This window comes from Xylocopa sonorina, chromosome 7 (genome assembly GCF_050948175.1).
Source record: "Xylocopa sonorina isolate GNS202 chromosome 7, iyXylSono1_principal, whole genome shotgun sequence".
NCBI classification, from domain to species: domain Eukaryota; kingdom Metazoa; phylum Arthropoda; class Insecta; order Hymenoptera; family Apidae; genus Xylocopa; species Xylocopa sonorina.
In genome coordinates this window covers 8,581,106-8,604,650 of record NC_135199.1, presented here as the reverse complement: position 1 = coordinate 8,604,650, position 23,545 = coordinate 8,581,106, and the positions used below count along the sequence as shown (strand labels likewise).

General features: G+C 35.8%; 2 protein-coding genes and 4 long non-coding RNA genes across 11 annotated transcripts; all 6 read left to right on the top strand.

Moving 5' to 3' along the window:
- The first annotated feature begins 838 nt into the window (after window positions 1-838).
- LOC143425364 (uncharacterized) lies at window positions 839-14,051 on the top strand. 5 transcript variants are annotated; one of them, XR_013102028.1, is made up of 2 exons: window positions 839-959; window positions 13,887-14,051. It is a non-coding gene; the product is annotated as an uncharacterized LOC143425364 (long non-coding RNA). The 5 variants fall into 5 exon arrangements; XR_013102030.1 differs by lacking the exon at window positions 839-959 and adding an exon at window positions 7,740-8,017; XR_013102026.1 differs by lacking the exon at window positions 839-959 and adding an exon at window positions 10,063-10,382.
- Window positions 1,561-2,598, top strand: LOC143425397 (uncharacterized). The gene is made up of 2 exons (XR_013102037.1): window positions 1,561-1,873; window positions 2,364-2,598. It is a non-coding gene; the product is annotated as an uncharacterized LOC143425397 (long non-coding RNA).
- Window positions 2,692-4,330, top strand: LOC143425367 (uncharacterized). The gene is made up of 5 exons (XR_013102032.1): window positions 2,692-2,711; window positions 2,809-2,928; window positions 3,008-3,172; window positions 3,938-4,163; window positions 4,260-4,330. It is a non-coding gene; the product is annotated as an uncharacterized LOC143425367 (long non-coding RNA).
- LOC143425366 (uncharacterized) lies at window positions 5,479-7,528 on the top strand. Its single transcript, XR_013102031.1, has 3 exons — window positions 5,479-5,747; window positions 6,390-6,897; window positions 7,133-7,528. It is a non-coding gene; the product is annotated as an uncharacterized LOC143425366 (long non-coding RNA).
- A 199-nt stretch (window positions 14,052-14,250) lies between the features above and the next one.
- Window positions 14,251-17,468, top strand: Orct (Organic cation transporter). Of its 2 annotated transcripts, XM_076898181.1 has the most exons (10): window positions 14,251-14,627; window positions 14,753-14,905; window positions 14,966-15,038; window positions 15,181-15,439; window positions 15,556-15,724; window positions 15,883-16,116; window positions 16,199-16,413; window positions 16,495-16,676; window positions 16,821-16,957; window positions 17,041-17,468. In XM_076898181.1, the coding sequence occupies exons 1-10, from the start codon at window positions 14,485-14,487 to the stop codon at window positions 17,156-17,158; spliced, it is 1,683 nt and encodes a 560-aa protein (XP_076754296.1). In that variant the 5' UTR covers window positions 14,251-14,484; the 3' UTR covers window positions 17,159-17,468. The 2 variants fall into 2 exon arrangements, with proteins under 2 accessions (XP_076754296.1, XP_076754294.1); XM_076898179.1 differs by having other exon boundaries at window positions 14,753-15,038.
- A 1,279-nt stretch (window positions 17,469-18,747) lies between these two features.
- Window positions 18,748-22,374, top strand: Mcm3 (minichromosome maintenance 3). Its single transcript, XM_076898178.1, has 11 exons — window positions 18,748-18,841; window positions 18,906-19,018; window positions 19,109-19,317; window positions 19,389-19,519; window positions 19,675-19,913; window positions 19,992-20,234; window positions 20,323-20,686; window positions 20,814-21,118; window positions 21,209-21,359; window positions 21,433-21,869; window positions 21,968-22,374. Exons 1-11 carry the CDS (start codon window positions 18,770-18,772, stop codon window positions 22,164-22,166), a joined length of 2,463 nt encoding a protein of 820 aa, XP_076754293.1. The 5' UTR covers window positions 18,748-18,769; the 3' UTR covers window positions 22,167-22,374.
- The last annotated feature ends 1,171 nt before the right edge of the window (window positions 22,375-23,545 follow it).

Below are 23,545 nucleotides of genomic sequence, written 5' to 3'. Positions count from 1 at the left end.
ACAAACATGTCATATCTTATGGAAACGAGAGGCAAAAGGACAACAGGACAGTAAACGAATAAGTACTCTTATTGAATTTAGAAAAATATTACGCTTCTTCGAAATTTAATCGCTAATTTAGTTAACCTTCTCGAGGACGATGACATACGTCGCAAGAAATATTTGAAAAAATAATTTGGAGTAATAGAACAAGTAACATCTTTAAAGGTACGTTCCAGTTACAAGAGGTATCAAACAGAGATTCTAGAACCTAGATTTTCTAACTACAATAATACATCGAACGATCGATACGTTGTTTAGTTGTTTAAAAATACAATCTTACGTCGCTACTTGTTACTAGAACTAGTCAAGTGTAAACAAACTTCAGATATTTTTGGCACAGATTGTTTTCTATGCAAGGTTTTTCAAGTAATGTCGTATTATCGATCGACTGATTAGCAATCGATATTCGGTTGTAATACGCGACGACAACAGCAACGCCATATGTAGCGACTTTAAACAGGTATTGGAAATGCATTACATTTATCTACCAAAGATACAAATTCCAAGTAGTGTATGCTTGATATGTCCTTGATAGTACTACTTTCATACCCACTATAGATAGGTGCATGCGACCTGGAAATTACAAAGCTTCGTTTCATTGTCAGTTAAGCGTGTGCAAACGTCCAAACGAGTGCAGACCGCAGCGAGTCGGTTCGAACGAATGAAACTCTTACGAGACATGGAGAACGGAGTCTCGTGGAATAAACGAAGTTTCCTAGCATTGACAATTTTCACAGCTTTACGGAAATTGGAACGTATATAGAACAATCTGGTTGCATGGTGTTTGTACGTGTGAAACGTTTTATGTGTCCTCTTAAACGAAGTGATACAGTTCTATGTGTGCCATGATCGATTCCTATATTGTGCATAATCGATGATCGAAGAAGAATCGATTTTTCATCCAATTAACTATCTAGGTAAGTTTTGTTATATGCTTAAATATTATTTATATTATTTGCTTGGATTAAATTGTGAATTTATATAATTTTAATAGACAATGTAATCTCAACGATTAATCATATTTTAAATACTGACGTTTTAATTTTACTCAGAAATAGTTATACAACTGCAATCCATGTATTTAATATGCTTGTTACCATTCCCACCCTACACTCTATGGGATGCTAAGTGACAAGGTATTATTGTATCATTATAATTAAGAACGATCTACGTTGACATTTAGATATCATATGCAATTAAGTTGTAATGTGCGGTTTATAAAAAGGAATCTGTTTAGTGGCTTCACTGATTTCGAATTTAAAAAGCCTTACGCGTGTAATGAGTATCTTCCGTTTCCGTACGTCAGGTAGAGTTCGCGGATAAACTATCGCTATATAAAGATCGTCGAGCTGATATTTCAGTGTTGAAATATAATGTACGAGCCGCCACGTTTCAATTCTTTCATTAAAATACCAACGTTCAATCGTACGTTGAATTGTTCTAAATAAATTATGGCAGAAGCATAATTCATATTCTATATTATACAAGAAATCGTAAAATGTTGACCATTTCTATAATACTCGTTACGATTTTCTGTGTTGTCGTCCAACCATACTCTGGTCCTATTCACAACATCTACTGTTAATGCGAGACGATTACGCGTTTGTCACCAGTCAATGCCAATCGTTTCGAGTAGTGAGCCGGCAGAGTCTTGAATTACATTCATAAAATGTTACGGCGATATTAAGTACGCTAACTTACACGAAAGGAAAGACCACGTGTTACAATTACTTCAATGCAGTATCAAATAACGATGTTTTTCAATCGATTCCATATTCGTCCCATATCCGATTCCATATACGTTGGAAATGGTTTGGAAATAAAAGTTGAGGTTCGTGCCAAAATGTCAAGTAGTTTCACCTTTTTACCGCATTAATCATTCGATAGAATCGATTGCATTTCGATGTCTGGTTGCCATTTTGTAAGATAGAAGCTGTACATAAGAACACCCACGAAAGTTAATGAAAGGAATAGCGACAATTGAAAATTTGCTAGTAATAATATACGAGTAAAAAAGAGGAACATTGATTAAAACAAGTGGAAAGTATGTATTCTTGTTCTGGTATGTTGAATCGTACGGTCAAAAACAAACAATATAAATTCCAGCTAAACAGCTTACGCAAAGTGCAACATTATTTTTGTCCTTAACATTTAATACACGTCGCAATGACATAATCACATGGTAAAGTTATTTCATTATATTTAGTAATTTTGTTGGTACTATAACCGATTATCGTTTATTACTCTTACGGTTAAATAAATATTTCTCTGTTTAAGGTTGATTTGCTATATAAAAATCTCAAACGAATATTCCAAACCAGATGCAATCGCGCATTTCTTCCAATGGTATCAAACGATATCGTCCATATGAATCAATAATCAACTCTGCGTGAGCATGGAACTTGACGAGAGGTCAAGTGCAAGTGTAATGCACAATATGAAAGTGCAATAGATCAAATGCATCATTCACTTTGATTGGATAGCATACGTTACGTAAAGTGATCTAATGCGAACGAATAATTTTATACATTTGATAGAATTACCACCATCTCAAGGTCCCAATGTAGGCATTCAAAATTTTTTTGATAAACATATAGGTTTTCCATGCGTAAAATACAGAACACAATACAGAAATATGTAACATAAAGTTCAAGGAACATTCTAATTATGTGAAAGATAATGTTATAAATTAAAGGAGACTGGATAATTCATAAAACGCCCGAGCTGCCATCTTTCGACGGCTTTTAGAACCATTCATTGTTGTAGGGTCTACGACCTGTTATTTTCTTGTTCGCGTGTGTTTTTGACGTTTCGCTGCGCACTGTGGACCCCCGAATTGCCAGTGATTTGTTGGAAAATCTACAATTTCATGACAGAAACAGACAGGTATAAAAGCTCTGACATACATTCTGCTCGTAATGAAGATGACAAGTTGTTTCATCTCCTATGGAATTGTCGCTTTTAGGGTTCGTGGAGCTTTATCGATTTACTGTGTGCATACTTGGCCGGCCGGTGAACAGTAGCTACTGAGTCAATTATATCGCTCGTACAAACGGTCGCTTACATCGCTCAACGATATACATTTATCAGGCTACAAAGTAACATTGACTGAAGATTATGTACGAGCACGGTAATTATATCATTAATTATTTCTCTCGGAACAATCTATATCAATGGCATACAAGGTATGCGCGAGTGTCTGTTTGACAAATTTCGATCTGCGCATGCGCATGATATAAAGTATACGCGGGAAAAAGTTATAAATGGAAGTGTAAACATTATGCAATCAATTAATAAATTAGCTTGCAAGTAAATATTTCTATAGCAACTGTACTTATGCTCTTCTCACGAAATATCAGCCAGAAATGTTTTGGCTGACACAGAGTAAGGGATATATTGTACGAAAAAATTAACTTCGTATCTGAGTAGATACACTTTTTAGCGCGACGATACACGTGCTAATGAAGAAGTCAATTTCGTAAAATTTTAAACCTTCAAGCATTATTGGTCGACAAGGGCGTTATGGTATAGCATTGATGTTTTGAAACGTTCGTGTCATAACGGTTATCCATTTAGAAAACCGTCTAAGGACTTAAGTGTTGCTTGCCTTGAATTTTTATTAGTGTTCCTACTTGGAACGGGATATATTATAATACTCAATAGTTCATGATATTTTGCTTATTCCGAATTGGAACAATTGAAACAAGTATTTAAATAAATACATAGTAATGTATAATTTTTAAAATGTAAACTGCGTATAAATATAACTACTGTTAATGAAGCATTAACTGGATGGAGCATTATTAAAAATGAGATATTGACAGGAAAAATAGAGACTGGAATTGGAGAAGAAGTTACTACGCGTCCTTGCATTTTTATTTTTATTTTTTTACAGGATAATTATGTTATCGCGCGTTTCGCCTTGTTACTAGGAATGTTGCGTAATGAATGAGGATTTCTCCTCAAATGTATCTATTCTCGACGAACGTTTATCCTTTTTCGTCCCGGCAGTCACATACTACGTCGAATAACGATAATTCATGCATTTATAAAGTCAGTAACGCGGTATAAATCACGTGATTGATTTCTTAGTATCCGTGCTAATCGTTCATCTTGGAATCGTAAGTACGCAAAAACAAGTAAAATACAGTGAATTAACATTCTTTCCTTTTACATATCACAGGATATGCAATTAACAAAGAATTGCATTTTTTCAGACGAGTTGGCTTTGCACACCATTATAGCTGCTAGAGTTAAAGTTATAACTCTTTATTTGGATCACAATAAAATTTCAATCAGGTATATATAGTCACATAATTTTGAAGACTATCAATATTGAGAACTGTATACTCTTCTCTATGTAGACTCTTCATACTTTTGTCATACATATTTACATAGTCGATGAATTGAAGGGACGACACGGTTCACTCAATAGTTTACCATCAGCGCGTTGACTTCTATGTCTGGATTTCTGCGCTGGCATTCCGCAGAGGGGGATGTAAACGGCTCGAAGCGACTTTCTTGTCTCCTCTGGCGGGTGTAGTTCACGGGAGCGCCCTTGCAAGGACAGCGGCCTTTCAGGGCTTTCAGGTCTCTTTTGGGGGGCGAACGCTTAAATCGAGACGAACGGATAAGAGAAGAAGCGAGTCAAGACGGGCACGCAGAGAGAACCAGCGTCCTCCTCACGTTTTCGTGTCTCTTTCCGTTTCATTCCCTCCGTCTTTCTTCACAGTGTCGCTCATTCTTCTCTCCTTTCATTTAATCCTACCCCTCCCCCACCCTTCGCCCTAACAGAGTTCGACCGCCTCCCTTCTCTTCTTTCGTTTCGTTCTCTTCTTTCCTTCTCTATGGCTCGCAGGAAACCAGTCGCGATTTTTCACGCGGTGGGAACTAGAAGCCGCTCCCTACTATAAATAGCCTTCGAGTTCGCTCTCGAGCTCTGCTCTCTCGGCCTCCAACGGCGATGGGAGTAGCTAAAAGGGGGTAGGCCGTCCATGGGCGCCGACGCGCTGCTGTTTCAGCATTATTTTTTATCACCTGCCTCGGTCCTCCTAATTTTACATTCCGCTTATATATAAGTGTAGATCGCGTGCACCACCTTTTTTTCCCGCTCTGGACATCGCGATTCAAAAAAATTAGCAAGACCTAGAATTATATATGGGCATAAGTTGCCGTTCGGTTTTTCTCCTTTTTTGTAACGATAATTGAATTGGCAGTCTGAAGAAGAAACTAGAAATGGAGGAGGAAAGTTCAAGAAGTCTTCAAAATGTGATTTATAGTACAATGGCATCAAATTGCTGATCTCCAATTATCATCATCATTTGGTATATCATCAATTACAGATCCGTAACAGACCTTTGGTCGAGGATTATTTTTAGGATAGATAGAGAAATGTATGAACGTTGAACTTCAGTTTCTTAAAACTGCATATGAGAGTCATTTTTAAATATATTTCACACTGAACATGATACTTCAATTTACTGAAGAATTTCAAATATAGAAATGTTCAAGAATCTAATCTCTAGTAAAGAGAGAGCGCCGGAGAAGTTCTATTCGCATCCTGCAGAAGACACATTAGAAATTGTTCGTTTCCGCAGTACACACTGTAACTGTAAAGCGTGAGCGCTTCGAGAGAATGTCTATCCACGTGGGTTGCGGGATCACGCGGTAAGGGACGAGGCGTGGTTGTAATTCCACGCAAAACAGTAAGTACGTTGATCAGATAGATGCAAATTGAATAATTCTAACGCCCTTTAATCAAAGATAAAATTTCATTATTTTCTGCTATAATTTAGACAATTCGAGAAAATCTACATTTGTTTGGAAAAGAATTTCATTAACAAAGTAATTACATTGAGTTAAAGTACTAATGAATTTGAAAAAGCTATAATTTATCCACTTTTAAGTAAAATTCTATCGACGCCCATGTAAGTCATGACTTTGTACGCACGCAACAAAGAAGTAGGGAGGGAAGAGCGTTGGAATTTTTATGGAAGAAAAAAAAAAGGAAAAAGCTTCGTGTCTGCGAGCAATCGAAAGGGCGGCCAATGAACGCGGGCAATAGGCACAACGGAGCAAACGATTCAGATAAACATCAGAAAAAAAATTATATAATTCCAGTTGACCGACACTTTTAGAAAAATAATGTTTGCCGGAAACATGGAATCATTGAACGTTTCCCTGAACTGATCGCGGAAGAAAATCCACATTTCTTATCGTGGCAAAGCCTGATTTGAAATTCCGTCCAGTGACCTGTTAAGGAGCAATTTTTATTTTCATCATTATTCAACATTTATTCGACTATCAAAAACTTTCATGATACATGACCTATTTTAATCATTTTCCAGTGATGCGAATGAATTAATGTTCCTCACGAATCAGATATGCAAGCTGAAATGTGTCCAGATTAATCAAAGAGATGCCTCGTTGAACCTGTCGTGCACACGATGAAATGTCTGAATGATTTTCAACCGTAATTACCATGTTGAACATAATTACACGATAGAAGCAAAAATATACGTACATCAGAAATCAAGATTGAATGAGTTGACGACTTGATGATCAGCGTATCGGAATTTATATTGACGTTAAGTAAGCCGTACTAATGTACGCTTCGACTTATCGCTGGCACCATATCCGATGGGCGAACAAGATGTAAAGCAAATCTGATTTATACGCTTCGAAGAACCCTATCTGCATTCATTTGGTGAATCCATTTTAATAAGTGGAATAATTTTTGAACACTTTCGAAGGCATACAGTTAAGCTTAACGATTGCAATGTGTGTATGCATGATAGCCATACACGATGCCATGGTTTGTGATAAGATTACCCCTATCATGGACAAAACCGATAGGTCTGTTGAACTCTACTAACTTAAACGAAATATTTTAGTTTCTATTCATTCTTCTAATTCAATTTATCGTGACACAATCTTAAGTAATAGTTGAACTATTAATTTGGCTGTGATTAATACTTATAGTATGATATAGTACATCTATATTTAAGTTTATAATTTGAATCAAGGAAAGATATGTATATGAAAGAAAGTGCTAAAAGCATTTAACTTTAACCTTCTTATCTTCCTTCAGTAGTCAGCATCGAACCGACTGTTCAACGCTAAAGACACAATCTGTTAAATCGTCAACTCGGGGGTTGTACACGGTGAAACATCATTTTTGCATTACAGAAAGTAATTGTGCCTTCTCTGAAACAGATATTAAGCTGCTCCCCTGACTGGTTAAACGTGTCCATTATAACAAGTTCACTGGAAACTGCGTGTTGCCTCGAGAAGGAATTCCAAGAGCTTTTTCTAAGCACGAAGAGCTGCAATCTCAATTAGATTCTCCTCAGAATAGCCTAAGAATCGTCTAGTCGAATAAAATGACCAACGTAGAAGTTATTTTGAGAGGGTATTTCAAGAATTTCTCAAAGCTTTTCTGCTTTATATGCTTGTTGGCAAAGGACGATTTACTCCAATCTCAATTGCAAAGAAATTTGCTTCTACATACTTTATAGATATATCTGTTGTTTGGATAAAAACAATGCCAGTGTTAAAAAATAGTAAACCACATTAAATATTTTTAACTTCTAATGTACGTATTGTACTGATTATATATTCAGAATATTTGAGCTGTTCTAGTGTTAACGAGCAGTTACTGTTACTGGGGGGGGATACATTATACAGACAATATATTTAAATGCAATGTATCTATGTTAATACAGAAAACGCTTGTGCGCGAAGGAAAAGCAGAAGCGAGGGTGGATGTCGAGGAGTTAGCACGCGCAAACGATAAAATTGCGATTCGCGGAGCAATCATCGTGAAAACCGGTTGTTGCACGGGAGCATAATGTTTTTCAAATCAATTTGTACTCGCTGGGAAATGCACCTGTACCCGAGCTTCTCCCTTTCACGTCGTGGCCTCTCGACACTCGTCGCAAACACTCGCGTAAACGCGCCACAATGCTATTTATAGGTAACGTAAAGCTGATTATTTCTTTCGCGGATAGTTGCGACCCGCAAGAGTTCTACTGTAGGCCTTAGAATGGAAGGAAACACCCCCGTGAGGGATGGTAATTGTGATGAACAAAAATGGAATACTGCCACTATTTCGCTTGCTATAATTGAACAATGAAATTATTTTCTTGCGTTTTAAAATATATATCATTTTATAGCTCGTGTAAAATTTATTGTAAATCATGATAATTTCAAATCGAACAAGATAATACAATGGTTATCTTTCAGCATAATAACGGATATTTGAAATCTGTAAAGAATTGGAGTAACTACCATGCATCCGGCTATAATTCATGAAAAATACGCAATCACATGGCTCTTTTAAATACGTTAAACGTAGGATGGAGCAGAATAGAGCGTACTTCAGAGAAAGAGAAAGGAGATGGTCTATACTCGATGGGACAAAGTATTATGACCCTTAATGTTACGGGGATATAATCGGGTGTCTGAACGCGTACGCGTTTCAGTCGTCAATGTTTTTCCATGAACGAGAACCTGTTGCAAATTACAACTCTGCCACTCTGCTCCTCTTTTGTACTTGTCCTTCGACATCGTCCGCAGGAATTTCACAGGAGAATCGTAATTTTATAAGATCTTCTCGTTCTTCTTGTTTTTCGCGAATCTCACCACCATGTACATTGAATAATTCACTTTTTCTTGCAGTTCCCATTTCGATTTATTTGCTTGACCAACGGGTCATGGCGTTCTGGGGATTTTTGAACTCATCTACTATCATATCTTACACCACCAACTTCATTCTTGAAGAAATTCCTGTGGATAAACATTTGAAAAAAACCTATATTGAACACAAGGCTTAGGCTCTAACAACATCAGACTCTGCTTCAATGCGCGACAGAACTGATGCGTTATGCTGCATGTACAAACGATCACTTTTTACCTTGTCATCGTTTCCAGCGGGTTATACGCACGCGACGTGATCAAATCGCTTGGCCCGTTGTATTATCAACACGCTACTACACGATCCATTTGCATCTTGGCAATCAATATCATTCAATGTGCGTAATTATAATGTGTACGCGCCGCTCAATACCCGCTCGAGGCTTTTCTAGTATATTTGGGACCGTTGGTGTCCAAATTTATTTGTTTTTGTTCTCTGACTTTTCTATCTCAAGCTACTATATGGTTGTGTCAGTTGTTTCATTCAATACCCGTTGAAAGAGATTGTTCCTTAGATGGAGAAAATTAACGCAAACTAGAAATAAGAAATATACCTTCTTCATACTTTGATAGATAAATATCATCTTGAATTTTGAAAAAGAGACAAATATTGATCTCCTATGAAACATTATTTGCTTGGAAATATTAACACAGCATTAGTAGTCCATCATAGTATTAGATTATGTCATAAGTCCGTCCGTATCAACGTAAATTATGTATTGGAGAAATATTTATCATTGATATTAAGTAAGATCTATAAAAAATGTATAATAATGTTTATTCTTCCCGGGAAATGCGAACAGATTTATTGCGCAACCTAATATCAATATATTTTGCATAATGAACACTGAACCTTTCAACGGGAGGATAATCTAAATATTTGTTTAGGTTGTTAATGAAATATTTGTTTTAAAAATAATCTTATGGCCTTGATATCGTATATCATTTACACGAACACGTAAAAGTAGTTTTTACCTGCTATGTTTGCCTTTATCATAGATCGTAGATCAATTTGTATTTATATCTTCGCAATTTATGCGTAAAATATGCTTACTGGAAATAAGTTATGAAATACTTCTTTTTTATCATGTTACCAAAACATTGCCACAATTTATTCACTGTATTGTATAAACGTTATACAAAGGTGTAGTATTCTCTTTAAAGAAATTCCGTCTTCAACGTCTTCTTTTACGCGTTGAAGTCAGAAAAGTTCTTAATAATTAAATACCAAACGCAGTTCGTACGCTAAGTACAATCCCATTATACATAATAGAAGTATCAGAGTAGAGGGCAGAAGATCCAGAAGAGCCCCTGTATCGATTCAAGATGGAATGCAAAAAGCAACGAGTCTCAGCCAGCAACATGACCTCGACGATGTTCTCCACACGTTCCTGGCCGACATCTCTTGTACACCCACCCTGTCCGAATGAATTTGGCACGGTGAATCGGTCGGCTCAACGAGGAGAGCAACAGGTTTGCCGGTCACTGATTGGAACAAACACGAAGAGGCAAGCGGGACGGGGAATTAGAGGTAGAATATTTAACCTCCGACGAGGTCAAAGCCAGGGATTTAGAGGTTCAATAGTCCGAGGTGGACATTTCAATGAACGACGAAGGGAGGCTTAAAATAGCACTGGACATTAAAGGTAGAATAATTTGTATAGTTAGTGATGAAGATGTACTTGACGGGACGAGAAGGTTGGGAGACCTGATGATTAATAACCCCTTTCATTGCAGTTTATTTGCGAGCAATAACGCAGCCAGGCGTACAATTAAATTTTTCTTCGTTTCATTACCCTTTTGTCAGTGAAACGATTGGTCACTAGCAACAGCATTATTTGTTCTGCACATTTACGTTGAATGTTATATTTGCAATGTTTACATTGTTCTTTATTATAATAATAGAAAGTGTAGAAAGTTCGTGATAAGTTGGACTCGCTATTTCAGAGAGAAAGAGAGAAAGAGACATTAAGGACTCCTAACACGAATAAGTTTGAAGGACAGAACATAGAGCAGTGGAAAAAATCAAGAATTAACTATTTTGGTGCTAACATTTGAATACATACGAAGAGAATATGGAGCAAAAGGTAAAACATTCGACTATTGATAAAACAAACAAAGATAACTGGAAACAAGATAACTGGAATTAATTGGAAGAAGTTATAGTAGACTTTTGCCTCCAATCTATCCAGACATCAGTTAAAAATAAAGTGCAAGCGCAGAAGACCAAGAACCTGCGACGTTCCCGACTGTGGTGGTTCTGAGCGAGGGTGAGTGGACGCTGGTGGGAGACCCGATGACGCTGACCATGACGGAAAAGCTAGGGTAGGAGAAGGGTGGGCTCGCAGAGCCGACGGCGGTGGTTGCGGCGCCACTGCTACCTCTGAGGAAGGGTCATATACACTTGGGTTCCTGTCTATCGTCGGCAAAAGCGCCGGCAGTCGTCGTCCGTCCTTCGTGCGCGTAGGATTGTTTCACGTTTTCTGAGCTACTTCGAAAAGTGTACGACATCCTGCAGGCTCAGTGAATTGGCTGCAAGTGGAAACGTCCTCTTCAAGACTCTTGCGCGTATGATTCTTTTAATTCTCGTGTATTTCGTCAAACTTGATAGCACACAGGGTGTCCAAACGGTTTTTGTACGAAACTTTGTTAGAATATATTCCACAACTAAAAATGAGATTAGAAAGTCGTGTGAAAAAATGTCCGTAAATGATATTTTTAGTCGCTGTAAAGAAAATATGAAGTGCGACGGCGAACTTGCTCGTAATATAATAGAGTGAGAGTAAATAGATAATTTGTGGTTTGTAATCATGTAAAATGTATTTACAGAACTAATGTTTCATTTCTCGAATGAAAAGATGCAATAGCACGTCGATGTTAGGCTTGTATGAGTAGAGAAAAACAACACTTAGAAAATACAACGCAACATTTATATACTATTCAATTGACTCGATATATGAATCACTAATTTAGCAGTCGCCGCTTGTATCAACACACAGCGTATCCATTAATCAATTCTTGTTCTGTATTACATTAGAATCGAATCAATTGTCAGCGGTTCCTTTGCATTTAATATTGCCACCATAACTTCATTACAAAGCACTTATAGACTTTTCGTTACACGACATTTTAGTCTTGTTTTTAATTATAATAATTTCAGTAATGGGATGAACGTGCAAAAACAGTAAAAAATCGAATGTTTTTATAAAATACCAATTGACTAGCTATCTTATTTACAAAGAATTTAATCTAGTATACACTTGATAATTTCGAACGCATCAGAAGTTGTTTAAATTTGAAAGGTTTACAATTTTTGTGAGCACAGGTGAAAAACTTTCAATTCGAGAAAGAAGTTTAGGCAAGAAAAGTACGAATTACATTATCGTTTTATTCTTTTTGCGTCGAACATCCTGTATGTGGATGAATACATCCCGTAGGGCAAGAACGGGGTATCTTGTAGAACATAGTAACACGTGACGCGTGCGAACATGTTGATTATGATCTTTCGAGTGTTGAAAATGAGTGTGCGAAGATAATTGGTGCACAGAAAGAATTGTGTTTAATTATGAAGATACAAGGGCTTGCGTAGTTAAACTACAATTTTAGTAGAACTTTTATGAATACTTTCCTGAATTAAAATGTGTAAATTTTTCTATAATTTATTCAGATAAACTATTTTACCTTTCGCAATCACCGCACTCGGTAGTTATGAACAATAATTTCTTTCTTTCATTTTTCACATTCTTCAATTGACAAACAATTAATTATTAGTGGGTACTATTATTCTTGTAAAATACTATACGATTCAAAAATAATCCTAGACTATCAATTGCAGAATGTAGTAAGTATTTACGTTCGATTCATACGTTCCATTGAATGGAAACAGAACAGTTAGACCACTGTCATTCTTTAACCCGACAAGCGAGACAGCGCGTACACTTTCTTCAGGAAGTCTAAATGATATTGCATAAGTTCACCATATATACATACTTCCATGATTCTGTCAAGCCCGCACTATAATTATCAACTAACGTAAATGTTTAAACGTTTCACAATGTAGTTGATATCTATTTACTTTTATTGGCAAACTTATTTTCAACACACTCTACTATTTAAGATACCGACTATCTTAGAGATTGCATACTTTTTAATTACCGTGCATTGTCTTCTTTTGTTAAATGTCACATCAGACAAGAATATTTAACATATGACATTTGGAGATCCCAGTTATTGAAAAAAGAAGAATATGTGATAATAAAGATTCTCCAAATGATCAGATAAACATTCTCATCTGACTCAACGCGTATTTTGATCTATTTTTATCCTATGAATTATTCATTTTAATGTCCGCATTACGTGAACATTTCTATGTAACAGATAGAACATGTTTTCGAGAATGTTTTTCTCAAACTCATACACGACAACGTTCCGCGGTCGGGTTGGATGAAAACCGGTAAAAGAGAGCAAGTGTGTATTAAATTCATTTGCATTACTAATAGCTCGATAATGTGCAGCTCATATGGTAATATGCATCGCTTCGAATAATGTTACAAGGTATCCGCTCTGAATGAGACGTCTGTCGATACCGATGATCCCCAGTATAATCCAGAACTGTTTCATGAGTCAAGCATGAAAGGCATCCGTCAGTATTCTACTGGATTTACATACTGTCCACGTAGTAAACAATCGTATTTTTCAATCATGAATATCACGTGTTAGAGAACGTTTCGATTTCCATCTCTGTCTGTGAATTCTCTTCCTTTTTTTACGAGTCGCCAAAGTGTTAGACTCTTTTGTTAGACTTTAACATGTTACTCATTTTATTGGCGCAGCTCTGTCGAAGCTATAACAAAACAAAAATTGCACAGAATCAATTATGTTTCAAGGACATAGTATTTTTCTTGCTCCAACTGCGCAATAAGACAAAAGTAATGAAATATTGAAGAAGAAGAGATAAAAATATTTCAATTGCATTCGTGACTGGCTTAAAAAGTGTTGGAACTTGAGGATAACTGACGCGCGATTTTTACTTCTATTGTGAATAAAATTAAATGAAATGTACAGTTCCTGTTAAGCGATTTCGAACACTCAATTAATTTCTCACATTTTTGTACAATACAATTTCATGAATCGAAATTTCTGAATTTCAGACTAAAACAAGGGGGATCCACGTGCACCAAAATCCGAGCCAGCGCAGTTAATCATCGCATCTTAGATTACTGATCAGTTCGAAACGCTAAAATGAGCTACTAATTTTTAGGCCACAGAGAAGATTACTTCAAGCTGTCTTATCGAACAAAAACATCCTTAAAGATTTTCTTATTAACAAAGTCATCTTTCTTATTAACAAAGCCTCTATTTTACTAAAGGGATGGCATAGACTGTGAAATTTGTTAATTTTGAATTAAAAGATAACTTAAGGAAGTTGAATAATCGCCTGGATATAGAACGTGAAATTAAAAGTTAGAAAGGAAAGCGTTAAAAAGGATAGAAATCGAATCTTTGGAATTCTATCGAGGGAATATAAAATAGAAGAGACTTATTTAAGCTTGAAAATCGTGAATCGATAACTCGGTTCATTGAGAGAGCTTGCAGAGGTCTAAGGATCTATTCGTGTCAAGAAACCATTACTTTCGTCGAGACGGATTCAACCAGCGAAAGAAATCGCTTCAGAGGCGTATCCCCGAGCAGACGAGTCACGGGGATTCGAAGACGCAAGCGGAGAAGAATTAGGGATATCAAGGGAAGATGGCATATGACGATGTTATCCTTCGAATGGGAGAGTTTGGTCGTTATCAACGCAGGATCTACCTGTTGCTCTGTCTTCCGACGATATCCTGCGCGTTTCATAAGATCGCAGGTGTCTTTCTAAGTGCAAAAATGAACGCCAGGTCAGAGTCTACATAAAATTGATAGCCTTCTGTACTTTAGTCCGTTTAGAATGATTTTATTGGCTCTCCAATGAATCGACAACCCTGTAATTAGATTTTTATTAAGTTCGAAATGTTCGTTTCAGGTGTCTGTTACCGTACGAGGATCCAGAAAATGCCACATACTTTCTACCGCTGCACGTGATGAACGCGAGCTATCCATGGGACTCTAAACAACAGGAATGGTTACAGTGTTATAGACGAGACGTTCCTAACGTCAATGTGACAGCGATCGATAGGTACGTCGACACATCGACGAGCGATATACTCCAAAGACTATTCGGTATCAATGGTTCCAGCGCTCAGGAATACAGGTCATGCGAGGCGTACGTTTACGACAGAAGCAAATATAAAAGTACCACTAGTTCTGAGGTACATCTGATTTTTATATTTATGATACATCCATTTGTTCTCCCAAGAACATTGTACACGCGATCGTGATGAAAACTTTTAAATTAGACTTGTTTCTTTTAATGATGATGGAAACTGAAAAGGATTATCCATTTGATTCCAGTGGGACTTAGTTTGCGACAAGGCGTGGTTGAGAGCTACGGGGGACTCGTTGTTCATGGTAGGAGTCATGCTTGGCTCGATGATTTTCGGTGGTTTGTCCGATAAGTTTGGACGTAGACCAATTTTCTTCCTGTCTTTAGTCATACAGCTGGTCGGCGGTATACTAGTCGCAGTTTCACCCGAGTTTATTTCCTACGTTATCTTCAGGTTGATAGTCGGCTCGACCACCAGCGGGGTCTTCCTGGTCGCCTACGTAATAGGTAAACCGCTTACGAATCTTATATACCGATTAAACTGGTGCATTCTTTACTGGTATCGTTTAATATTATAGTGATGTTATAATACTGACAATGAGAACGACAACGTTGCCTTTCAGCCTTGGAAATGGTAGGTCCAAGGAAGCGTTTGGTAGCTGGAGTTGGCTGCCAGTTATTCTTCACAACCGGATACATCCTAACTGCTGCGTTCGCGTATTTCATAACCGATTGGAGAATGCTACAAGTCGCTATCACTATACCTAGCGTTGCGTTCCTACTTTATTGGTGGTAAGATAAATATTTCTCTCTCTTTTTAGTAGTTCCGTTATATACAAGGTGAGCGATACGTATAAAACTGATTGAATTTAATAATCCGCCATTTTGGACTTACGTATTCCTGTCAGTTTCATTTTCTTAACATTATCTGTTAAATATTTTTCATTCAGGTTCATTCCCGAATCCGCGCGTTGGCTATTGACGAAGGGTCGCGTGCAAGAAGCGAAGGATCTCCTTCAACGAGCCTCTTTAGAAAATGGCGTGGAGATGCCATCCGAAGCCCTTGATACGCTTCTTAACAACAATAGCGAGGATAGCGTACCAGATTACAAGAAGCCGTCGTTATTTGATCTTTTCCGGTATCCAAACTTGAGGCAGAAAAGTATTCTCCTATTTTTTAATTGGTAATTTCTTTTACAATCCTCCATTCGACTTCATAATAATTTGATTTCAACTCTTTTTTAATAACATTCTTTTTACTCATAGGCTTGTAAATAGTGGCACGTACTATGGATTGTCCTGGCACGTGTCCAACCTCGGTGGCAATGATTATGTGAATTTCGTTATTTCCGGATTAGTAGAAGTACCCGCATACACATTTCTAATATTTACGTTGAATCGTTGGGGAAGAAAAATCATTCTTTGTGGTTGTATGGTTATATCTGGAATTGCATTGCTTGGTATTCTATTTGTACCTGATGGTTAGTAAAGAACATACAGAATTTTTTACCAATTATCTCCTTGATAGTTTTTATGTTACAGTAGTTCATTGATACTTTCAGATGCCCAATGGCTCATAGTATGTTTAGCGATGATCGGTAAGCTTACCATTACTTCATCCTATGGCGCTATTTACGTTTTTACTGCCGAACAATTTCCCACGGTCATTCGAAACGTTGGCCTCGGGGCCAGCTCAACTTTCGCTCGTATCGGTGGTGTAATTGCTCCATACGTCATTCACTTGGTAACTAATCACGCAAACATACTTATATAATAACAATTTTGGAGACAACGTGATAAATAAAAATATATCTTTTGTAGCAGCTCTCTGTAATAAATCTACTTTAATATATACATATCAATTAATGACAAATATACTATTTTGTAGTCTGAAATTTGGATGCCTCTGCCATTCCTTATTTTCGGATCCTGCGTACTTTTTGGAGGAGTGATGTCACTACTCCTACCGGAAACGTTAAATAAGAAGCTTCCAGAGTCCATACAAGACGGTGAATTGTTTGGAAAGTACGTCGATTTACAATATTTTTTTATTTGCCTCACGAGGATAAAACTACTTTCGATCTTATTATCGTAACGTTGAATTTCAGGAGACTTTCGAAGAAGGAGAAGCAGAAGGAGATAGACATTGAGCAATTGAACGAAATCGATGTGATAAAACCATTAAAGCCACAGGAGAATGGTGTTCACGAGAAGCAAAACGGATGACATTAATTTTTAGTGAAAACATCGGTTATGCTCAAAATATATACTTGAATCCTGTCTGACCGTATTTTAGGCATCCTCGTATATGCGTCTCGCGTATGCGAATCTTAGCGTGCTCATTTTGCGAGATTGCAATACAAAAAAATAAAAAAACGAAACAAAAATTTCTCAAGCTGTATGATCAACGACGTAGGTTGAGTCTAATCAAAACGAAACGCACGATACGTAAAAGCAAGGGACTATGGACAAACCTACACTTGGACTTTCAGCTTGCTTTAAAGACATAATGAAAGTAAGGAGGGTATCCGTTCACCTTCCGTTTGCACATACACGCCATACACACAACCTCTGTAATTGATAGCACACAAAAATTCTGCCAGAAAGTATATAGTTTATTCTAATTTCTGAATGTCGTTTACTTCTTAAGTGACCTTGGAGTATAAGCTTTGTGAAAGCTCATTTGGAAAGTACGCGCGGAAAGTAATTGCTGATAAGAAAAAAAAAAAACAAAATACAAAGACTTTGACGTTCTAATTGTTCTTTATTTTATCCACAACTGACAGAAAGTGTACTATCCCGTATGCTTTTCTCTTAAATATTCCCTGACAACACAACTTTGTCACAGTAAGAGCACTGTGATGTTATCTGCACCGCGTGACATTATATATTTGCTACATATTGTGCAATTTTAATAGAAAAAAATTAAACCTCTGTTGTATATCATCATATTATATATTATTTTTATGACAATTTAAAAAAAAAAATATATATATATGACTTTCAGTAACGATAATCGTGACAAAGTTGTGTTGTCGGGATGTATATTTCAATAATTTTATTCTAATTTATTATATATTTTAGTAATTTTATTGTAATTTATTTGATATTTCCCGCTTTAAAGGTAAGAGAGAGAAAGATATATAAGAAAGCCATAAGAAAGAGTGAGACAAATGATGATGGCCTTACTTTAGAACCCCTGGCGCCATCTCTTTAAAAAGTGCTCAAACTGGTCGCACATCGTTATCGACAGCGAAGTGAACTACTGAAGACTACTAGCGCCATCTCTTGGATAAGCACTGAAAACTGGTCGGTAATTAGTTTCAGTACTTTCCGCAGAGATGGCGCTAGTAGTCTCCAGCAGTTCACTTCGCTGTCGATAACGATGTGCGACTAGTTTGAGCACTTTTCGCAGAGATGGCGCCACGGGTTCCAAAGTAGAGCAGGTATCATCTGTCTCACTCTTTCTTATGGCCTTCTTATATATCTTTCTCTCTCTTACCTTTGAAGCGGAAAATATCAAATAAATTACAATAAAACTAGTGGGATATACAAAAAAATACAATGTATTTTTAAAAATACAGTAATATCAATGCAAATAAATCAAATTACAATTAAAAAATCATGAATCAAAATTAATGCAATATTTTAATATAATATATATAATGTAATGAAACACATCAATGGCAACAGAAGAGGATTCCTTCTCTCGCTTTCCCGCGCAAAATTGTTATGAAAGCACGCCGGTTCGATTATTATTATTGAGTTGTGTATTTGCGCAAACAATCTCTGTAAATAATATTGTATAAAGTAACAAACTATTAAATCGAAGTAATCATGGATGCTATTGATCGAGATCAAAGACTGGAGGAAATACAGCGGGAATATACGGATTTTTTAGACGACATGGTAAATTTGCAATTATTTATGATATGACAGTATTATTCATTTATTTTTCTTCGTTATTCTTTAGGAGGATCAAGGCATTTACACTACACTCGTTAAAAATATGATTGAAGAGAACAAGTACAGATTATATGTTAACATTAATGATGTACGAAGGAAGAATCCTGTTCGTGCGGCAAGGTGTGCATATTGATATTTTCTGCACATTTTCAGTGCAATAGTCTTACAACATTTCTCATAATATCGTTTCTTTACGAATTTCTTTTGTAGCTTGTTAAATAATGCTTTCGAAGAGCATCATGCTTTTGAGAAAGCTCTGAAGCAATTTGTAGCAAGCATCGACACTGATTATGCGAAAGGAAATGTAGATTTTTTTATAGGGTTCGAAGGTAGCTTTGGGAACAAACACGTTACGCCAAGAACGCTTACATCAAGATATTTAGGCCACTTGGTATGCGTGGAAGGTATTGTTACAAAATGTAAGTTAATTTGCTTATGAACTTCATTATCTATATTTTGATATTGTTAAATATACCTTAAACTTTATTAGGTTCGTTGGTAAGGCCAAAGGTTGTAAGAAGTGTTCATTATTGCAGTGTAACAAAAACAGTTTTGGAAAGAGCTTACACAGATCTGACTTCCTTCGAAGCTTTTCCTCAGTCCGCTGTTTATCCAACTGCAGTAATTATTAATAATATATTTATACAATTTAAAGAATTTAAATATCGTAATTAGGTTTGTCAGTAATCAAATAATAGTATATCTTGTGATTTTTATGCTAGTATCTAAAAATCTTAACAGTGGTAACTATATGGAGTCTTGTTTCTGGAATGTAGGATGAAGATGGTAATCCATTAGAAACAGAATTTGGTCTTTCTACATACAAAGACCATCAAACATTGACAATACAAGAAATGCCAGAGAAAGCACCCACTGGTCAACTGCCAAGAAGCGTAGATGTTGTATGTGACAATGATTTAGTAGACCTTTGTAAACCAGGAGACAGGATTCAGGTTGTTGGGGGCTTCAGATGTCTTCCTGGTAAACAAGGGGGATATACAACAGGAACTTTCAAGTATACTGAGACATAATTAAAGAACATTTATAGAGGTAATACTTAGAGCTACTAATGAAAAATTGATATTTTTTACAGAACGATTTTAATTGCTAACAACATTATGCAACTAAGTAAAGAAGCTAATCTATCTATTTCACACGATGATGTTGCTATGTGTAAAAAACTTGCTAAAAGCAATCCATGTAAAAATATCTTTGAATTACTTAGTAAATCCCTTGCACCCACCATTCATGGACACGATTTTGTAAAGAAAGCAATTTTATGCTTATTACTTGGTGGTGTTGAGAAACTGCTGCCTAATGGTACAAGATTAAGAGGGTAAACGATTATTATATTACATACTCAGGCTACCCTAAAATATTTATCAGAGATGTTGAAACAAGATCTAATGATTGATTCTTTGCAGAGACATTAATGTTTTACTTATTGGCGACCCATCAGTCGCAAAATCACAACTTTTACGTTACGTTCTGAGTACTGCTCCAAGAGCAATACCAACTACAGGTAGAGGATCGTCCGGTGTGGGGTTAACAGCTGCAGTTACTATTGACAACGAGACAGGAGAGCGTCGGCTTGAAGCTGGAGCTATGGTATTAGCCGATCGTGGAGTTATTTGTATAGACGAGTTTGATAAAATGTCAGACATTGATAGAACAGCCATTCATGAAGTAATGGAACAGGGGAAAGTAACAATTGCTAAAGCCGGAATACACGCTAGTTTAAACGCACGATGCTCAGTGTTGGCAGCTGCCAATCCCGTTTATGGAAGAGTAAGTGTTATTGCATCGAAGGAAAAATTAAATATAAATTCGCATTTACTTGGTTTTCAATATGTTCTTTCTCTGGTACGTAATATAGAGAGTAAAATGTGTATATTTATGTTCATATTTTTTTCAGTATGATCAGTATAAAACACCAATGGAAAATATTGGTCTACAAGATTCACTGCTCTCACGTTTCGATTTGTTGTTTGTTATACTAGATATCGTAGATTCTGAACAAGATCAGATAATCAGTGATCATGTTGTCAGAATGCATAGATACAGAAATCCAACAGAACAAGATGGAGAAGCACTACCGTTAGGTACTAAAGTAGACGTATTAACTACTAAAAATCCAGATCAAATACTTACTGAAGACATGGAGACTCAAGTTTACCAGAAGTATGATCCCTTGTTACACGGTTTATCACGATCAAGAAGGTATATTCAAAATTGATATGTACAAAGTACTTCAAAGATTTTAGTATAAATTTTTTCATTATAATCATCTATGTGATTATATCTTTTTAGCGATCAAATTCTGACTATTAGTTTCATGAGGAAGTATATCCATATAGCGCGCTGTATGAAACCAAAACTCACAGAAGAAGCTAGCGAAGTGATTGCTGCGGAATACTCAAAACTACGATCAGAAGAATCAATAGAATCCCATGTAGCACGGGTACATAATTTTTATTTCATTGCATTTAAAGTCACATTAACAGTTTGATCGCATTTTCGTTGTTCCTTATTAGACACAACCAGTAACAGCTCGTACTTTGGAAACACTGATTCGGTTATCCACTGCACACGCAAAGGCTCGTTTATCGAAGAACGTTACCGCAGAAGACGCGCATGCTGCGATAGAATTAATAGAGTTTGCGTATTTTAAGCGGGTATTAGAGAAAGAAAAGAAGAAACGGAGACGAAATGATAGCGAAGAAAGTGCAGACGAAGGAGAACCGAATGAGAAGAGAAAGAAACGTACGCATACGAAAACATCAACATCACAAGATCCGTATGATTTTGATAGTGAAGATGATAGCCAGGTTGATGAAGTACCGAAAAAAGTCACGAGAGCACGAAGCAAAACGACTGATTCAAGTTCACCAAGTCAATCTGGTCAGTTATCAGTACCAGATTCTGATCAGACAACATTGCCAGGAACTTCTGCATCTATAACTGATGAAAGGTATATACTTGAATTATCTGTTTTAATCTAAAATCTTTCTTTAATATAAAAATATTAATATTGTCCAAATATTTTTCTTATGTGTTACTCAATTTCAGATTTAAGGTTTTTCGTACGTTACTGCACAAATTATTTCAACAGCAAAGAGCACAATCACTATCGTTGTCAAGAGTGCGCGAGTATATTAACAGTGAACAGAGCCAGGAGTTCACATCTAGTGAAATCACCGCTGCAATTAATAAAATGTCTGATGCAAATCAAATTATGGCTGCGGACGATAACATCTTCCTTATGTAAAATACATTTTATCTATGTAAGTTATCCAGCACGTTTTAAATTGCGTTTAATTATGTAAATTTGTTATGAAATTTTATATATTTAAAGTATTTTAGTAAAAATATTTACATCTTAATCAGAGTTTTTTAGAATTTTAATGATTAAATTTTGTTACTTTTTATATTCATTGTCAGATGACCAAATGGAAAATAAAACTGCCTAACATATAGATTATACTGATAAAATTAAAAATAACGCAGTTTATTGGTTGGAAATAATTATATCTATTAACATTTATTATCTCTCCATATTACAATACAGCACATTGGCACGTAAACTAGCAACAGTGATCAACATTTATTACAATATTGTAAACAATGCTGTTTACATTTCTAAGTCTTTTCCGTTTTGTATATATATTTATATAAAATCAACTCATTTACAGATATAAATAGTTGTGCTCATCTCATTTAAGTATATCTAATATTTAGGCATTCTTTTCACACGTAACTCGTTCTATCAATTTTCGTACCGTTAAAAAAATCCTTAATTTTGTATTATAATTCATTTTCACTGTATATTAACTTGCATACATTTTAATAATTTAATGCATTCCACTTTTTATACGCGTATTTTTTACGATTAAATTATTACCGTTTAATATATCAAATTGTTTACGTTTTCTATGCATGCCCGTAACGAAAAACGCTACAGCATTTGTATAATCAACTGCAAAAGCTTTACAATTGCCAATATTACATTTCTTACTATTTTCTTAGTATTATGATATGGATTACGCCATTTAGGACGTAATGTTTTTATTGTAAATTAATTAAATCCATGTTCAATTGTGTCTCCATTTACATTCGAGATACGAAAATATTCAACAACAAAATCTTTTTACTATACAAAAAATTTCGTCGCTTTTGTGTTTCATTGTACTTATTGTTTTTCTCGACAACGTTAGTTTGATTAATCTTAATTAGCACTTCCATGCCTTAACGATGTTTATTTTTTTCTATTATTTTTTTAATTTTTTGTGTAAAAAACCTACTGTATGTAATTCTATAATTCTATACAAATTTCACATTTCAACATCAATAACTAGCTCAAAATATATATAACACAATCAACAAATTATGTTTAATCTAAAAACACGCTGTTATATGATCTACAAAACATTAATCTATATGAAACCTGAGTATTCGCAGTAGCAAGCTGAGGTATGAGGGAAGAAAATGAGTTCCTATTTCAAAACAGGAACAACACTGGTGAATAATACCATATAAAGATCTAAAAATGAAAATTATATAATATGTACAATTCCCTCGTGCATTACTAAAATAACGCGTTGTTTTCTTGATATAGCATTGCAAAATTTTGCTATCCGTAATAATGTA

Bases quoted from the DNA above. Each gene is read 5' to 3' on its own strand.
- Orct (XM_076898179.1), top strand. From the start codon at position 14,485: ATGGCATATGACGATGTTATCCTTCGAATGGGAGAGTTTGGTCGTTAT. The intron at 15,039-15,180 runs GTACATCTGATT...ATTTGATTCCAG, and splicing joins AAAGTACCACTAGTTCTGAG to TGGGACTTAGTTTGCGACAA. The intron at 16,414-16,494 runs GTTAGTAAAGAA...TGATACTTTCAG, and splicing joins TATTCTATTTGTACCTGATG to ATGCCCAATGGCTCATAGTA.
- Mcm3 (XM_076898178.1), top strand. From the start codon at position 18,770: ATGGATGCTATTGATCGAGATCAAAGACTGGAGGAAATACAGCGGGAA. The intron at 19,019-19,108 runs GTGTGCATATTG...TTTCTTTTGTAG, and splicing joins AATCCTGTTCGTGCGGCAAG to CTTGTTAAATAATGCTTTCG. The intron at 19,520-19,674 runs GTAATTATTAAT...TCTGGAATGTAG, and splicing joins CCGCTGTTTATCCAACTGCA to GATGAAGATGGTAATCCATT.